Source organism: Cervus elaphus, chromosome 4 (genome assembly GCF_910594005.1).
Source record: "Cervus elaphus chromosome 4, mCerEla1.1, whole genome shotgun sequence".
NCBI lineage: Eukaryota > Metazoa > Chordata > Mammalia > Artiodactyla > Cervidae > Cervus > Cervus elaphus.
In genome coordinates, this window is record NC_057818.1 from 4,282,568 (window position 1) to 4,298,192 (window position 15,625).

The 15,625-nt window shown below is 42.5% G+C and overlaps 1 protein-coding gene across 3 annotated transcripts in view; it reads right to left on the bottom strand.

Moving 5' to 3' along the window:
- Window positions 1-15,625, bottom strand: part of WDR59 (WD repeat domain 59) — a 77,681-nt gene that overhangs the window by 22,797 nt on the left and 39,259 nt on the right. For all 3 annotated transcript variants that reach the window (XR_006340423.1, XM_043898056.1, XM_043898055.1), the window contains exons 11-18: window positions 13,861-13,940; window positions 12,724-12,856; window positions 12,466-12,590; window positions 10,393-10,557; window positions 7,568-7,663; window positions 7,268-7,424; window positions 6,530-6,599; window positions 1,507-1,660 (exon numbers count right to left, since the gene is read on the bottom strand). Coding sequence is in view for 2 of the 3 variants with exons in the window: in XM_043898056.1 (XP_043753991.1) it covers window positions 1,507-1,660; window positions 6,530-6,599; window positions 7,268-7,424; window positions 7,568-7,663; window positions 10,393-10,557; window positions 12,466-12,590; window positions 12,724-12,856; window positions 13,861-13,940 (980 nt within the window). In the remaining variant the exon portion in view is untranslated. The remainder of the gene's footprint in view (window positions 1-1,506; window positions 1,661-6,529; window positions 6,600-7,267; window positions 7,425-7,567; window positions 7,664-10,392; window positions 10,558-12,465; window positions 12,591-12,723; window positions 12,857-13,860; window positions 13,941-15,625) is intronic.

Below are 15,625 nucleotides of genomic sequence, written 5' to 3' on the forward strand. Positions count from 1 at the left end.
GCTTTACAAATGCTTCTGCATTAGGAGAGGCCCCTTCTTGGAACTGGAGTTATCTTGAAGAAACACAACCTTTATATACTATCACGGGTCAAAAGTGCTGGTCCATCTGTGCTGCCCAATTTGAACCCAAGCATGAGTAGTGCATGCTGTGATTTGAAACAGAATTCAGAACTGCCTTTTTGACTAAAAGATCTCCTCAACCTGGCTCTGACACTAAAGAAAATTCCCACACTTATCCAACTGCGAGTTTGTTTGGCTATTACATCAATAATAAAATGCCTTAGTTCCAATCCATCTATTAAAGCATCTCACCAGTTACCTGCTAGCTTGCAGAAAAAGAAAAAAAATTTCTTTGAATGTAAAGCACCTAGGAAGACAGAAGTGTTCTAAGAAGGTCTGTGAACAGTTGTGGGGGTTGGGTTGTGGGGGGAGGGTAGATAACTCCATCAGTGATGCAAAGAAGGGGACTATGGAGTTGGCCAGAAAGGCAACAAAAAATCATTTTCCCTATTCGACTGAAGGTTTTGCCCAATTCTAGTCATGTCTCAAGGCATCAGTTCCTGCCACTCACTTGTCACATACAACCCTAAGACCTGATCAAGTCAGAGACAGCTAACTATCTTGCAGACCAAGAAGGTGAGATACTACACTGCAACTGAAGTGAAGACACCTCTAACACTTGCTGGAAATTGGGGTTTTATTTTAAGTAATTCAAAAAATGCAAATTTTAATTATAGTCAATCTATCATTTCTCAATTAGCAGGAGAAAGCAACAATGTATTACTAAGGACTGAGTTTTTTAGTAACTTGGTGGTAACCAAATAATACATGTCAGTTAAAAGCTGGTTTAAGCCAGACTCAACCTGACAACACAAAAAGTCCTCAGAATCATTCCCACGCTCTGCTGACATTCTCTATACTCTCGTCACCAAAGGTTTCTGACAGCTTAATAGCTACTTTAGGGACAATGAGTTCCTTAAGAAGCAGGAACAGAAAGAGACAGTTTCAGGTGATTTTTGTATAAAGTGGTCCATTCAAATGGGTACTTCAGTGCAGACTTACTAAAAGTATAAAATCTCTTAGAGGTCAACTTTAAAACTTCCCACAGCCATGAAGTTCCAAATATATTAGGATACCAAGCCTACTGAAGCATCCCGAAATTTACTAACAAACATCAGAATACCCAGAAAGACCTGAAGCTACATGATTCTGAGAGGATGGGCATTGACTTCATGAATGGGGATCACAAAGACAAGGTTAAAGGGAGGAAAGAGTATGGATTATAACAACCAGTCACACACTCTCCCACACCCATACAATTTACAGTAGCTAAAACCAACTGAAAGGAAGAAAGCAATGGTCTTTCTCTAACATACTAAGTATGAAAGGGAAAGACACAGGGGGATCACTAATTTATTAATAGGTGCTGCACGTGGTAGGTAGGGAGGCCAAGAACAAGAGTCTAGGGAAAGGATAAGTATCAAATGCCATGGCTGAGCCGCTTACCCGCTCCTTGTAGTAGAAGGAGCTGATGGAGACCTGCTCCTTCTCACTTCGCGTGGGGCTCCCACTGTACAAACGGAGGTTCCCAGGGGCCTCTGTGCGGATCTTCATGGGCGCAATCAAGCCAGTGTGATAGGCAGACAAGGCCGAGAGAGATCTGTGGTTGAAAAGGCAAGGTTATCTATACTGGCTTCTTCAATCTTTTCATGGTTCTAAGTGATGCCATTCTTAGTACTTGATGAAATCAGGAGGAAAAGATGGATATAACACGGCAGGGATGATGGAAACTCCAAAAAGGAGCCAAATAGCAATTTTAGAACTGAAAAATGCTTTATCTGCAGAAGCAGAGAATGTTTCTATGACTATATACACAGAAAAGTCAAAGAAATCTGTAAACTACTTAAACTAGTAAGTGTATTTAAATACAAGGTCAATCTACAATAATCTATAGTATTTCTTTATATCAAACATTTGGAAAATAAACATTTTTAAAATTGCATTTACAATAGCATCAAAACACATTAAACGCCTAGGGACACACTTAAAGATGTTCATTGAAAATACAAATATTGCTGAGAGAAGTTAAAGAAGACTGAAAACAACAGAGAAATACATTGTGTTAATAGACCAGAAGATTTCATGTTGTTCAAGTGTTGATTTTCTCCAAATTGATCTACAGAATTAATGCAATTTCAAGCAAAACATGAGCAGACTTTTTTTGTAGAAACCAGTAAGCTGATTCCTATTTTTACAGAAATTATACAATCCTATACAAGAATAATAAAGTTAGGGAACCTAACTACCAGATTTGAAGACTTACTATACAAACCTACATTAACAGTGTAGTGTTGGCATAAGGAGAAACCAACAAATCAAAGAGAAAATACAGTCCAGAAATAAATTCAAAACATATGGTCAATTGATTTTCAACAAAGGTATCAATGCAAATTTGACAAAAGCAAAATGTCTTCCATAAATGGTGCTACTTACATATATAAAACAACTATCTATCTCTACTGAAAACAAAAAAAAACCTTTGACTCCCCCCACCTCACATACACAAAAATTAACTCGAGATTAATTACAGATCTTAAATAAGGAATTTAAATCTATAAATTTTTAAGAGGGAACACACAATATTTCTATGACCTTGGGGTAGGCAGACATTTTTTTTAGACAAGACACAGAAGCACCAACCCTAACACTTAAAAAGTGATAAACTGAATTGCAGTAAAATTAAACACTGCTAATAAATGAAAATCATTAAAGAGGGAGAAAGACAAGTCACAAATTAGGAGAAAATCAACATATACACCCAGGAAAGGATTTGCAATCAGAATGGATAAAGAACCACAAACAGATAATAAGAAACATAATCTAAAAAAAACTATACAAAATACTAGAGCAGGCACATCACGAAAGAAAATAACCAAGTGGTCAATTAGCACACGAAAGCTGTTCACCATGACTATGTTGGCTTCCTGGGTGGTTTGGTGGTAAAGAATCTGCCTGCAAATGCAGAAGATATGGGTTTGATTCCTGGATTGGGAAGATCCCCTGGAGAAGGAAATGGCAACCCACTCTAGTATTCTTGCCTAGAAAATCCCATGGACAGAGGAGCCTGGTGGGCTACAGTCCATAGGGTCATAAAGCATCAGACACAACTTGGCAACTAAACAACAACAACAAACCATTAAGTTATTGAAATGCAAGTCCATGTGCCCAATGCACAGCGAGGTCAAGCAATATCAAAATGTTGGAGTTTGGAACACAGAAAGGTTTGCTGAGGGTCCTGCAAGGAGATGGATGGCTCGTCCCTTAAAAGCCCCAAACTCCCCAAGAGTTCTCAGCAAAGCCCTTTGACAGGAGAAGTGAGGGAGGGGAGGGGTCAGTTGCTGCAAACTTCTTGGTGTCAGATCCTGTGTTCTTGAGGTTGGGTAATGACATTCCTGTAAATCTCTACTAGACAAACATTATTCTCTGTTCTGACAAGAAGGAGCACAGTCTCTCGGCAAAACTTTCACTGTCCGAGGTCCAGGTCCTGTCTAAGAGGAGGTATATTCAGTTGGTGGCTCCCTCAGGGCCAGGTCCCCAGCTGTCACTGCTGAGGGAGTCAGGTCCCAGGACCCGACAGGCCCTCAGGCTGCCCAAGTGGTGGGGCCAGGTTACTGGACTGTGGCTGACATTAGGTCACAGAGGCAGTAATGGTGGAGAGGTTCACTGCCACCTCAAGGCCTGGGCCGGACGCCAGTGGGTGAGCTGAAGGGCTCCGGGGAGAAGACTGGGATCTGCCTCTGACCTCACTCAGCCTGACGACCACCATTCCGATGACTGTTGGCTGAATGAACCAACTGACAGTCGCTCATTGACAGTTGGTCTCTTGGGGGAGGGGCCCACTGACCAACCAATGGCTGAGCAGAACCACCAACGGTCACTCACTGACAGTTGGTCGCTTGGGGGAGGGGCCCACTGCTGTGCCAACCAATGGCTGAGCAGGACCACCAACGGTCACTCACTGACAGTTGGTCGCTTGGGGGAGGGGCCCACTGCCATACCAACCAATGGCTGAGCAGGACCACCAACAGTCACTCACTGACAGTTGGTCGCTTGGGGGAGGGGCCCAATATGGCACCAACCAACGGCTGAGTAGGACCACTAATGGGCCCACAGGAACCTTCACAAGGTAACCAAGGAGGGGGGTTACAGCTTGCACCGAGGCAGCGTATTAAGAGTTGCAACTCTATTACAATTAGTCATTATCATGGAAGCACAAGTTAAAGGTACAATGAGATACTACTATACACCACCACAATGGCTAAAGTCGAAAAGGCTAAAAAAACCAAGTTTTGGAGAGGATGTGAATAGCCAGAATTCTGAAACACTGCTCGAAGAGTATAAAAAGGCACAACCACTAGGGACAGACTTTTTGACAATTCTAATAAAATTAAACAGACATGTATCCTATGACCTAAAGATCTACTTCTTGGATAGAGAAATTATTACACATGTACATTAAAAGACTTGTATGTGTAGGTCTACATACAATAAAAATAAAAACTGGAAATAATCCAAATGTCCATCAACAGGAGTATGAATAAACAAATTATATTACTTTCATACAATGGAACTAATGATACACACAATAATATGGAAATCAATTTTAAAAATATTAAGTTGAGCAAAAGAAGCCAGACATAAAATATTATATGCTGCATGATTCTATATAGATGAAGTTCAAGCACAGGCAAAACTAAACTTCAGTGATGAAAGCAGAAAAGTCGTTTCCTCTAGGTAAAGGGACTAGGGAACTTTTGGGGAGAGGTGAGGGCAATGCTATATATTGATCTGGATGCTGGTCATCAAGGCACAGACTTCACATTTGTGTACCCTAAATCATACCTCAGCAAAAAACGGTTAGTAGGAAAAAACGTTCTAATTGGAACATTTTCCCGCTGACCCAAAGTTCAGATACAGATATTTGTGGTTTCCCTTTAAGAGTAGGTACTTGTTTTCTAGTCCAACCTTTGGAATAACGAATCTGGTGTCATGAAGGGGCTTCTCTGGCATTTAACTCCCAGTTCTTGTGGGGCCAATTTCTCATCTGCCTGGGTTACTGCAGGGACAGGCAAACTCCCAGGACAGCAGTATCATCTGCTCATGAACTTTCTTTCTTGTTAGCTTAGCTATTCATTATTAAGTTTGCTAATTATATCATATACAGTATAACCAGGTGTTTGTAGCAAGAGTGTTTCCAAGTTATTCTGGCCATCAGACTGCAGAACCAAAAGACTTCGGCATAATATTTAAGTTAAAAAACCACTAGTATGGGGGTGGTTGTAAATGCATGGGGTCAGAGGTATGTGTTCTCTACATTCAACTTTGCTATGAACCTAAAACTGCTCTAAAAGATAAAGTGTATTAATTAAGAAAAAAATTTACAACATGATACAGTCATTCAACTCTCAAGTACGTATCTAAGAAAAATGAAAAAATACATATCCACACAAAAATCTGTACAGAATGTTCATGCAGCATTATTTGTAATGGCCAAACAGTGGAAACAATGCCAATGTCTGTTGACTGGTCTGAGTGAATAAATACGAAATGGTATATACACCTGTGATGGAATATTATTTGGCAATAAAAAGAAATAACTGATACAGGCTACAACACGTATGATCCTTAAAAATATACTAAGTAAAAACAGTCAGTAACAAAGGAACACATATATAATTCCATATATATGAACTGTCCAGAGTTAGGCAAATTTATAGAGAGAAAGTAGATAAGCGTTTGCCCAAAGCTAGAGGAATGGGGGACTTGGGAACTAGGGTGACCCCTAAGGAATTCAAAGTTTCTTTCTGGTATAATGACAAGGTTATAGATTGATTTTAGGGATGGCTGGCGGCACATCCACTACACATGTGTGGTAATGTTAGGAATGACCAATTAAAGTTGAAAGAAAAATGTGAAAGTGTTAGCTGCTCAGTCATGTACAATTCTTTGTGACCCAATGGACAATATCCACCAGGCTCCTCTGTCCACAGAATTCTCCAGGTAAGAATACTGGAGTGAGTGACCATTCATTTCCTTCTTCAGGGGATCTTCCTGACCCAGGGATTGACCCAGGTCTCCTGCACTGCAGGCAGATTCTTTACCATCTGAGCCACCAGACGGTACACTTTACCCTATTAGTGTTATGGGACTATAAATAATCTTTTTTGCTATTTTTCTAGTATTATTTAACATTCAGATAATACTTAATAGGGGGACAACACATTAAAACAGCATTTGGCTTGTTTTGACAAGCACACTTTTATCAGCTTTTATCAAGCAATTCCTCCCAGTAGTAACTTAATAGTAGAAATCTCATCTTAGGTGCAGTTTAATGAACCTTAATCTTCTGGGAATAAATTTTATAATGAGCACTTGCTGATAACTAACACAAACTGTCCAAAAGCAAATTCCCACATGTCTGCTCACTTCTGGCCCATGAATGCAGCTTATGCCTGCATCCCCCACTCACCTCGGGGTAGGCTCGGTAGGAGAGACTGCTCGGTGCATTGTCATGGGCCTTGTGAAATACACCAGGTACCCTGTAAGGAGACATCACACATGCACATCAAGGCCATGAAGCTGATCATGGGAAATCCTAAGACAGTACTGGTAAATCTTTTGTCTACTTCAACATACTTGAAGGATAATACTTAGTATTTTAAGTTGCATGGGCTCATGACTGCAGCTGTACTTAAGACAAAGATCAGAATCTCCAGGATCGGGACTGTCCTAGTGGTCCAGGGGTTAGAATCTGCCTTCCAATGCAGGGGATGTGGGTGGTTGGGGAACTAAGATCCCACATGCCTTGGGGCAACTAAGCCCAGGCACCACAACCAGAGCACCAGTGCACTCCAACGAAAACCCAGTGCAGCACCCCCCACCCCCCACAAAAGAATCTCTAGGATCCAGGAGAGACAAGGATGTATGTGGTTTGGAAAAGTCTTCACAGGTGCTTTATATTTCCTACATATATTCTCAATATTCTGAGTCAAGACACAAATACACACTCATCAGAATGAAAAAAGTTAAGACCATAACTCTGCTAAACATTCTTAGAATATGTCTACAAATGCCAATCCAGCTCAGATAACACTATGATGGAAATCTTTTGAGTTCTCAGAAAATTAAGAAAAATTTTCTGATGGAAATTTTTATATAGACATTCTTTCTCTCAAAATCTAGAATCAGAGAGCCAAAAAAGACCTACCTGCCCCACAGAACCTGGCCCCCGATGTCCTGGGAAAGGGAATATTGGCATCCTGGTAGGACCCGTAGGCGGTGGTTACCCGGGCGAACGTTGGTAGGGGCGGCGTGACAGAGTTCGGGAGCGCGAAGGGGTTGCTGGAAGCACTGTCTTCTTGGTTCTGAAATTTTAAAGTCAAAGAGACTAAGTCTTCAAGATGAATTACAAAATAGGATGCATTATTACAAGATCAGGGAGCCCAGGACTTTAGAAAGGAGAAAGGAAACAAAAGCCCCAGGCAGAGGTAGGTAACAAGGATCCCACCACAAAAGACTCGAGGCAGGAGACGAGCTGGCGCAGGCAGGGCTCCAAACAGCTCTGGTTGCGTTTCACTTTTTGCAGGGAGGTGTCTTTCAGGATCTAGAAAAGGCACAATACACAGTCAAGAAGAGCAACATTCTTCCTCCTGATTTGCTTTTATTGTGAGAAGCACTGGAAGCAGCAATGATGCTCAGTGACCAGAATGTGGCTGTGTCTGAGGCTGCCAACACAACACGCTGCTTTCCACCTGTCTAAGAGGCTCAGAGAGAAGACTCCTTTGTGAGTGCTCCTTCAGAAGCCCTTTCCTTTGCCAGGGCACGCACACAGGCTGACTTTGGGATGGCACATTTCTTGTATTAGAATGACCATTCTTCCTTAATAGCGAATTCTACTCCTTGGCTCTCCCCCACCCCACCCTCCTCCATGAGAAATCTCAGTACCACTTAGAAGTAACATCCTCCAGTCTGAACTGAAAACTGTTCAAAGTGATACCTACATGACAGAGGGAATAGATTCCATCTTTTTTGGTTTTTTTTTTTGGCTGCGCTTGCCGCTTGTGGGATTTAGTTCCTCAATCAGGGACTGAACCCAGGCCCTTGGCAGTGATAGCATGGAGTCCTAACCATTCGACTACCAGTGAATTCCCAGATGTCACTTATGTGAAAATTACAAAGTACCTTTTTTTTTGGTCCTTTAAAAATATAAAATCTGACATTTTAAAGTACATGCTATAGGTATCGGAGAAGGTTATAGGTATCAGAGGAGCCTGGTAGGCTGCAGTCCATGGGATCGCTAAGAGTCGGACATGACTGAGCAACTTCACTTTCACTTTTCACTTTCATGCATTGGAGAAGAAAATGGCAACCCACTCCAGTGTTCTTGCCTGGAGAATCCCAGGGATGGCGGAGCCTGGTGGGTTGCCGTCTGTGGGGTCGCAGAGAGTCAGACACAACTGAAGAGAATTAGCAGCAGCTATAGGTATAAATTGACATACACATACTGAAAACAGGCATGTAAACTGGACCTGGGCTGTCTAACACAGAAGTCATTACCCACATGGGGCTAAAGCACATGAAGTGTGCTTGGCTAGTCTGGATCAAGATGTGCCACAAACACAAAACTCACACCAAAAAAGCTGCAAACTTAGTATAAGAAAGGAAAAAAAAAAGAAAGCTATCCCAATAATTTTTATATTGCTTACATGTTGATATGATAACACTTTGGATATACCAGATTAAATAAAAATATTATTGAAATTAATTTACCTATTACTTTTTTTAGCATGGCTACTAGAAAATTGAAAATTACATGCAGTCTACATTCATTTCTATTGGATACCACCAAACGAGACCTTTAACACACTTCCTTATCCTATCATTTTTATACCAATAGAAAAATCTTTTTTATATGTTCAAATGAGGCAACAAAATGTTCAGATTCCAAGGACAAGATGTCAAGTATCACAAAACCTGAGTAATTAGCATTTCAGAGACTCTTACGAAGCTTAAAAAGTTTCCTGGTTACCTATCATACACCAAGAAGATGGAACAATCAAGTGAGTATAATACGAACTAGGCAAAAAATGAACAGCAGTCAGGTCAAGCTGGTGTCACTGGGACAATTTCACTGATTTCACGTATGATGCTGCTCAGATCGAAGAAGGCATATCATCCTAGCTTGAGGGGCATTTTTATGAGGATTCCACTTGATCAGCTCTGTGTGAACTGACATATCAAGTTTCCGAACCTATCCCAGTCAAGATGAAATGCCAGGCTGTTGGGGGAAGCACACGGACTAAAACCGCCCACCCTGGTCAGGCACCATAGTAACCATTTGCATGAGCTGTTTTATGACAGGAGGTCCTGGTAAGGAACACGGAACTAATAAGCCACCGGCAACCGGAAGAGTGCAGGAAAGGTCAAAAGGAGACACCACATGTCCGACCACCTCCCAGAATCCTTCTCGCTGCATCCATCTTGCCTGAACAAGGCAGGCACCACCAGGAAGGACTCTGAGTCAGAATGATTGGCTAAAGACAACCCAGAAACGAATCCCATCACCATAAAACCAAGACTGCAAGTCATGTGGCAGAGCAGTTTTCCTGGGTTCCCTTATCCTCCTGCTCTCCACCCGGGTGTCCCTTCCCAATAAAACCTCTTGCTTTGTCAGCACGTGTCTCCTCGGACAACTCATTTCTGAGTGTTAGACAAGAGCCCAGTTTCAGGCCCTGGAAGGGGTCCCCCCTACTGCAACAAGGCTATTCCCCTTCATTCAGGCACCACAGTCATATCATGTACCCCACCTAACTTGTCCCAACTTGTCCAGCAAACCAGCCTCACTTTAAGTGGCCACCTCTCCTCTTATGGAACAGATTTTTTTTAATGACCTTAAATACTTTTTTTTCTGATTAGAAATTATCTTGTAGCTTCAGAATACATTTTGCCTATAGTTTCCAAATAAATGAAGTCGTATCATATTAACCTGGGATCTCATAGCTTTAATGAGATCTGTGAGCAGATTATATGCAATTACAGAACTGCCTATTATTTACATGCACTGTTTCTGAAGTTACATGTAACATCTGTGCCAGTTTTTCTGCAAAAGGGTCTATGACTTTCATCAGACTTCCAAAGGGGGGTAGGTCCATGACCCAAAGAGATGAAGAAACAGCACTTGGGATTTTCTACACAAAACGAACACAACTGTTAACACTGACATGAGGAAGGACAGAAGATGACCAAATCTTAACAAAGGTGTTTTCATTCAACTTTACTACTCAACTCAGACCCTGACGGCATCAAGGAGAACCTGCAAACACAGAGGCCCACCTTGAGCAGCTTCGCCTTCATGGTGGACGTGATGGTGGTGGGGTTGATGAACTGGAAGGAGGGGGCCGCGTGGTTTGGGTACTGCGCGGGGAACTTCACCAGCATCTTGACGCGGTGGCTGCTACAGTGCACGGACACTGTGCAGCTCCTGTCTGCCGCGTCCATCTGCGGGGGACAAATCAAGAGCTGCTTTAGACAGGAACTGCAAAGGGGCTGCAGAGGCAAACAGATTTAAATAAGGCAACGGAATGCTCTAGGTTGCTGGTAACAGAGTCAAGAGAGAGAGTCTCCCAAGACAAATGAATAGCGAAGATGTGGACAACTCATTTTCAAAATGGATTTTTAATTTTAGCACTGATTGAATAAGCTCAAAGTGTTTTGACTTAGAAAAGCTTTATCTGGAAGCTGTGAGATAGGCTGAAACGTGTTATATTTATTTTGAGATGGGAAAATAAAGCAGGAAGACATTAAAAACCTGACTCAAGTTAAAAGCACTCCTGGGAAAATCCATAGAGACTGAAAAAAGATGAGTGTCTATCAGGCAGGCGCTGGGGAGAAAGGAAACAGGAAGACGCTAAGGGATGTAGGATTTCTCTGGCGATGATGAAAAATGCTCTGAAAGTAGCAGTGGTAATGATTTGTAAATCATGGGTTTGTAAATGTACTAAGAACCACTAAATTATACACTTTTTAAGGGTGAATTTTGTGGTATGTGATTTTATTCTGTTTTATATTCTTCTATGGTTGTGCCTTGCAACATGTGGGATCTTAGTTCCCCAACCAGGGATCGAACCTGTGCCCATCACGGCAGAAGCACGGGGTCTTAACCACTAGACCACCAGGGAAGTCACTTCCAATAATTTTTAAAAAGCAGCCCTGGGAAAGGAATCAAAATCTCCTTCTTGGACTAGATCACTGGATAGCCCAACTGTTCTCACCTGGGACAGAGGGGACAGACACTGAGTTGACAGAGATAACCAATCAACCAAAGAGTCTTAACCTCTTTTGATTTCTTGTAGTGCCAACTAGAGACGGCAGCTGGGGACAGTGAAAAGAGTCACACGTGCGGGGAACCTGGAGACTCAGCTTCAAATACCTGCTCACCTCGGACAAGTTATTTCATTTCTTAGTGTCTCTGTTTCCTCGTCTGTAAAATGGGGATAAGACCACTTACTTCAGAGCTGTTTTAAAGACCAAAGGAGACAACTATGTAAGTGCGCAGACCCAGGGCTACTGTTAATGGAATCTGGGCAAAAGCAAAACTCATCAAGTTTTAAAACTCCCTCACAGAGATTCAGTTCTCTGAAGCCAAGTGTATACCTGCCCTAAAGGAAAAATGTAAATAAACCTCTCCAAGTTAAATGAACAAAGAGGCTGGGTCACCTTCTTACTATGAATCTAAACCACCAAGGAAATAAGCAACTGATAAGGCAAGCACAAAGAACCTTGGAGAATAAGGAGGTTGGCTTCCAAACTCAGTCCTGCCATTAACTTCACCAGCAGCCTCCGCCAAAACACTAAACCTTCCCGGATCTGAGCACCTTCACGTAGGGTCAAATGAAGTGCTGGAGCGTCTAAGGAGATTTTAAGACATACGAGCATCCGTTTATCCCTTAGTTCATCTTATGAGAGAACAACAGCGTAAAGGGGAAAAAAAACTTGTATTTCTAAAATATTTCTTTCTTTAGAATAGATGGGAATGGCTTCCCTGGTGGCGCTAGTGGTAAAGAATCCACCTGCCAATGCAGCAGACACAAGAGACGGGGGTTCGATCCCTGGGTTGGGAAGATCCCCTGGACTAGGAAATGGCAACCCACTCCAGTCTTCTTGCCTGGAAGATTCCATGGACAGAGAAGTCTGGTGAGCTGCAGTCCATGGGGTTGCTAAGAGTCGGACACAACCAAACAACTAACAGTTAACAGTTAATTATTTCTTTACAAAACCTAGGAAACAAGAAAGCAAGGACAGAGACTTCCCTGTTAAAGCAGAAAAGCCATTTGCTAGCCCAAATCATGGCTGAAACAGTCCCCTCGGCCACCAACCGCAAGTGTGAGAGACAGAAAACCTGAGCACCTCCACGTTCACATTGCGGATCTGCACGTTGATCAGAGAGAACTCCTGCTGCAGAGTCTGAGGCAGGCCCAGCTGCTCTGATTTCTTCTCCTCCAGGAGACTGCTTAGGGGGTCTTCCTTTAAGACTAGCAGGAGAGACAGGGTCACTTGTTGGAAAACATTTCTGAAATGGATTCAGAGAGCAGTTCTGGGGTATCTACCACAACTCAGAGATGCAGACAGGGGCACCATACCTAGAACATCAGTGTGACCAATTACCTTCTTCCTCCCCATGGCTGGAGTTGTGCTGGTGGTCTGTGTCCTGGGTGTGAAGGATCTTCTCTGGTTCCGGGAGAAGGGCAATACTGTCAATGAACTCATCAACACCATCTAAGATGTCATTGGCACAAAGCTGCAACAGAGGGGAGAGGATCTGGGTCTAGAGAAGCCAGTGGAAAGGATGGTCGTGTTTGGCTGAGTTCTGACTCAAAAAATGGAAATCACAAAGGAGAAAAATGTCAGCCCCAAACGGATACACTCCAAATGGGTTTTGCCCATCCCCAACTCTCCCTGGTTTAAACACACAGGAAAACAGACTATTATTCTACCCCAGAAAATGTTTTATCAGGTTCATAGTTTTTGAAAATCTCAGAAAACCTTTTAAACTTCAAGCTTTGATGGAGTTATCAAGCCAGCCAAGAGCAAAAATATAACTTAAAAGCATTTGAAGCAAATGGTACTTTCTGGAGGAAAAAAAAATTTAAACAGCAGTAAGGTGATGATGTTTGACCAAAATGCTCAAGAGTGACTTGGTACTAAGCAGTTTAGCGAATCTGTCTCGGCATTTTCTACCCACTGTGTACAGAGCACTGTGTGGGATGCAATATAAGTGAGATACCATTACCACCTTCAAGGAATTTTGCCACTGGATGAGAAGACAGAACCCCATAATGGGGCAGAGCAAAGTGATGGACACGAAAGCAGTTTACACCTGGGACTACGGTGCTTCATAGAAGCACAGATACAATTTATGGGGCACAAATGGAAAGGACTTCACATAACAGGTGTTGCTGATGAATGTGGAGGATTCTGCCCTGTGCCAGGGTAGATCTCCTAGCCCATTTGTGAGAGAAAGAAACGATGCCCCCAGGCCACCTTCTCAGTACTCTAACCCACACTATCTTAGACCAGGGCAAGAGGAAAAACATTCAGCAGCTTTGCATCCTTGAAGATCTGATACTGAAGTTGGCTCCTGAAGACCTCAAAGCCTCAGTGTAGCAAACCCCAGCCACCTGGCCAACCAGCCAGTACGTGTTAAATGTCTATCACGTATCCTCTGACTTCTGCAACCACCAAATCTTTTAAGTTTCTGGCGTATCCAGTTAACGTTCTTCCATAACAGCATTGAATACATACTCTTTGCATCTGGGAATCCACCCGCCACATTCTCAAGGTCTGATCCCGTGACCACGTAACCAGTTGGTAGTCCTTGGACCCTGGAAATCACCAGATAAGAATCCTGATGTTTTATGCATTCAACATCAAATTTGTTACAGGTTGAGAAGGAGGGAGATTCACTCATTCATTCATTCATCCATTTAACAAATATTTATGGAACACCTCCTATATGCCAGGCACTGTTCTAAGTACTAGGACTACAATATGAATCAAGAATCTCTGTTTCAGATCTCACATTCCAATGGTGGAAATAGACAAACATACAATAGCATGTCCGGTAATGATAGTGTTGTTAAAAAAAACACTGTGGGATAAATGGATAGAGGCTGACAGGGGAGCTATTTTTAGACAGGACTTCTCCTAGGAAGTCACATTTGAGCAGAACCTTAAATGAAGTGAAATAAAAGCTGGCAAATTAGCAGGTGAAGAGTGATGCTATAATTTAATGTCTCACTGAACTTTCACCTCCACAAATGTTCTTCCTTTTCTGTTCCAGAGGAGCTGGGGATGAGTAGGCTGTCTGTAAAATGTATTGCTTCAAATGCATTATGACATCTTACTGTTTAAAAGAATTTTTTGGTAAAGAGACACATCTCATTATAAAAGGAATAATCGATCTTTAATAGTCTTAAAGTGAAGTCGCTCAGTCATGTCTGACTCTCTGCGACCCCATGGACTGTAGCCTACCAGGCTTCTCCGTCCATGGGATTTTCCAGGCAAGAGTACTGGAGTGGGTTGCCATTTCTTAACTGAATTGTATTTCCATACAACAGGGCGAGTCAAAGGGAAATTACTCTAACAAGGTTCAAGGTGGTTTCTGAAAGAGCTTTATGAAAGATCAGGACATTTCTGGGTAATTCTGTAGTATCCAGAATCTTCTTTATGGTCATCTTCAGAGAGTAAACAACCTAGAAATAATTTCTTCCGATTCCCTCATTTTGGGGAATGCGTGGGGAAACAGAGGCAACAGAGAACAGTGAGGGGCAAAAGTTCCTTCTCTGGGATGCGGGGAAGGGATGGTTAGGGAGTTTGGGATGGACGTGTACACACTGCTGTACTTGAGACGAGCGACCAACAAGGACCTGCCGCATAGCACAGAGAACTCTGCTCAAATCCAGCCTGGGTGGGAGAGGAGTTTAACGGAGAACAGATACTTGTATATGTACGGTTCAGTCCCTGTGCTGTCCTCCTGAAACTGTCACAACAGTGTTAATCAGGTATACTTCAATACAAACAGAAAAGTTTACCCAAAAAAGTTCCTTCTCTTTGTCACTGCCTTCAACCAAGCCTTCACTCAATGTTTTAATACATTCCTGTGCTCAACAAGCAAGACAGCAAGTATTCTGAGTTACTGCCTGTCCTAAGTCCCACCATCCAGCCCATGTTCATAGCAACAATTTTCTGACTCTACCTCCAGCCTCTTTTCTTTTTTTCTGGGCAAGCTGTGAGGCATGTGGGATCTTAGTTCCCTGACCAGGGACTGAACTTGCGACTCCTGCTTTGGAAGCACAGTCTTAACTACCGGAGCACTAGGGAAGTCCACTCCAGCCTCTTTTCATGTCTCTGATTTTGAAGAAAAGTTATGCCTAATTCCTTTCTAAATCCAATTCCTCTACTTGGGCCTTTGGCCCTATTCCCTTCCATTTTCAAAAGACCCTTGCTTTCCTATATACTCCCTTTTTTCATCTTCCCCTTGCCTTCATATAGAGAGGGAAGCAGCCTC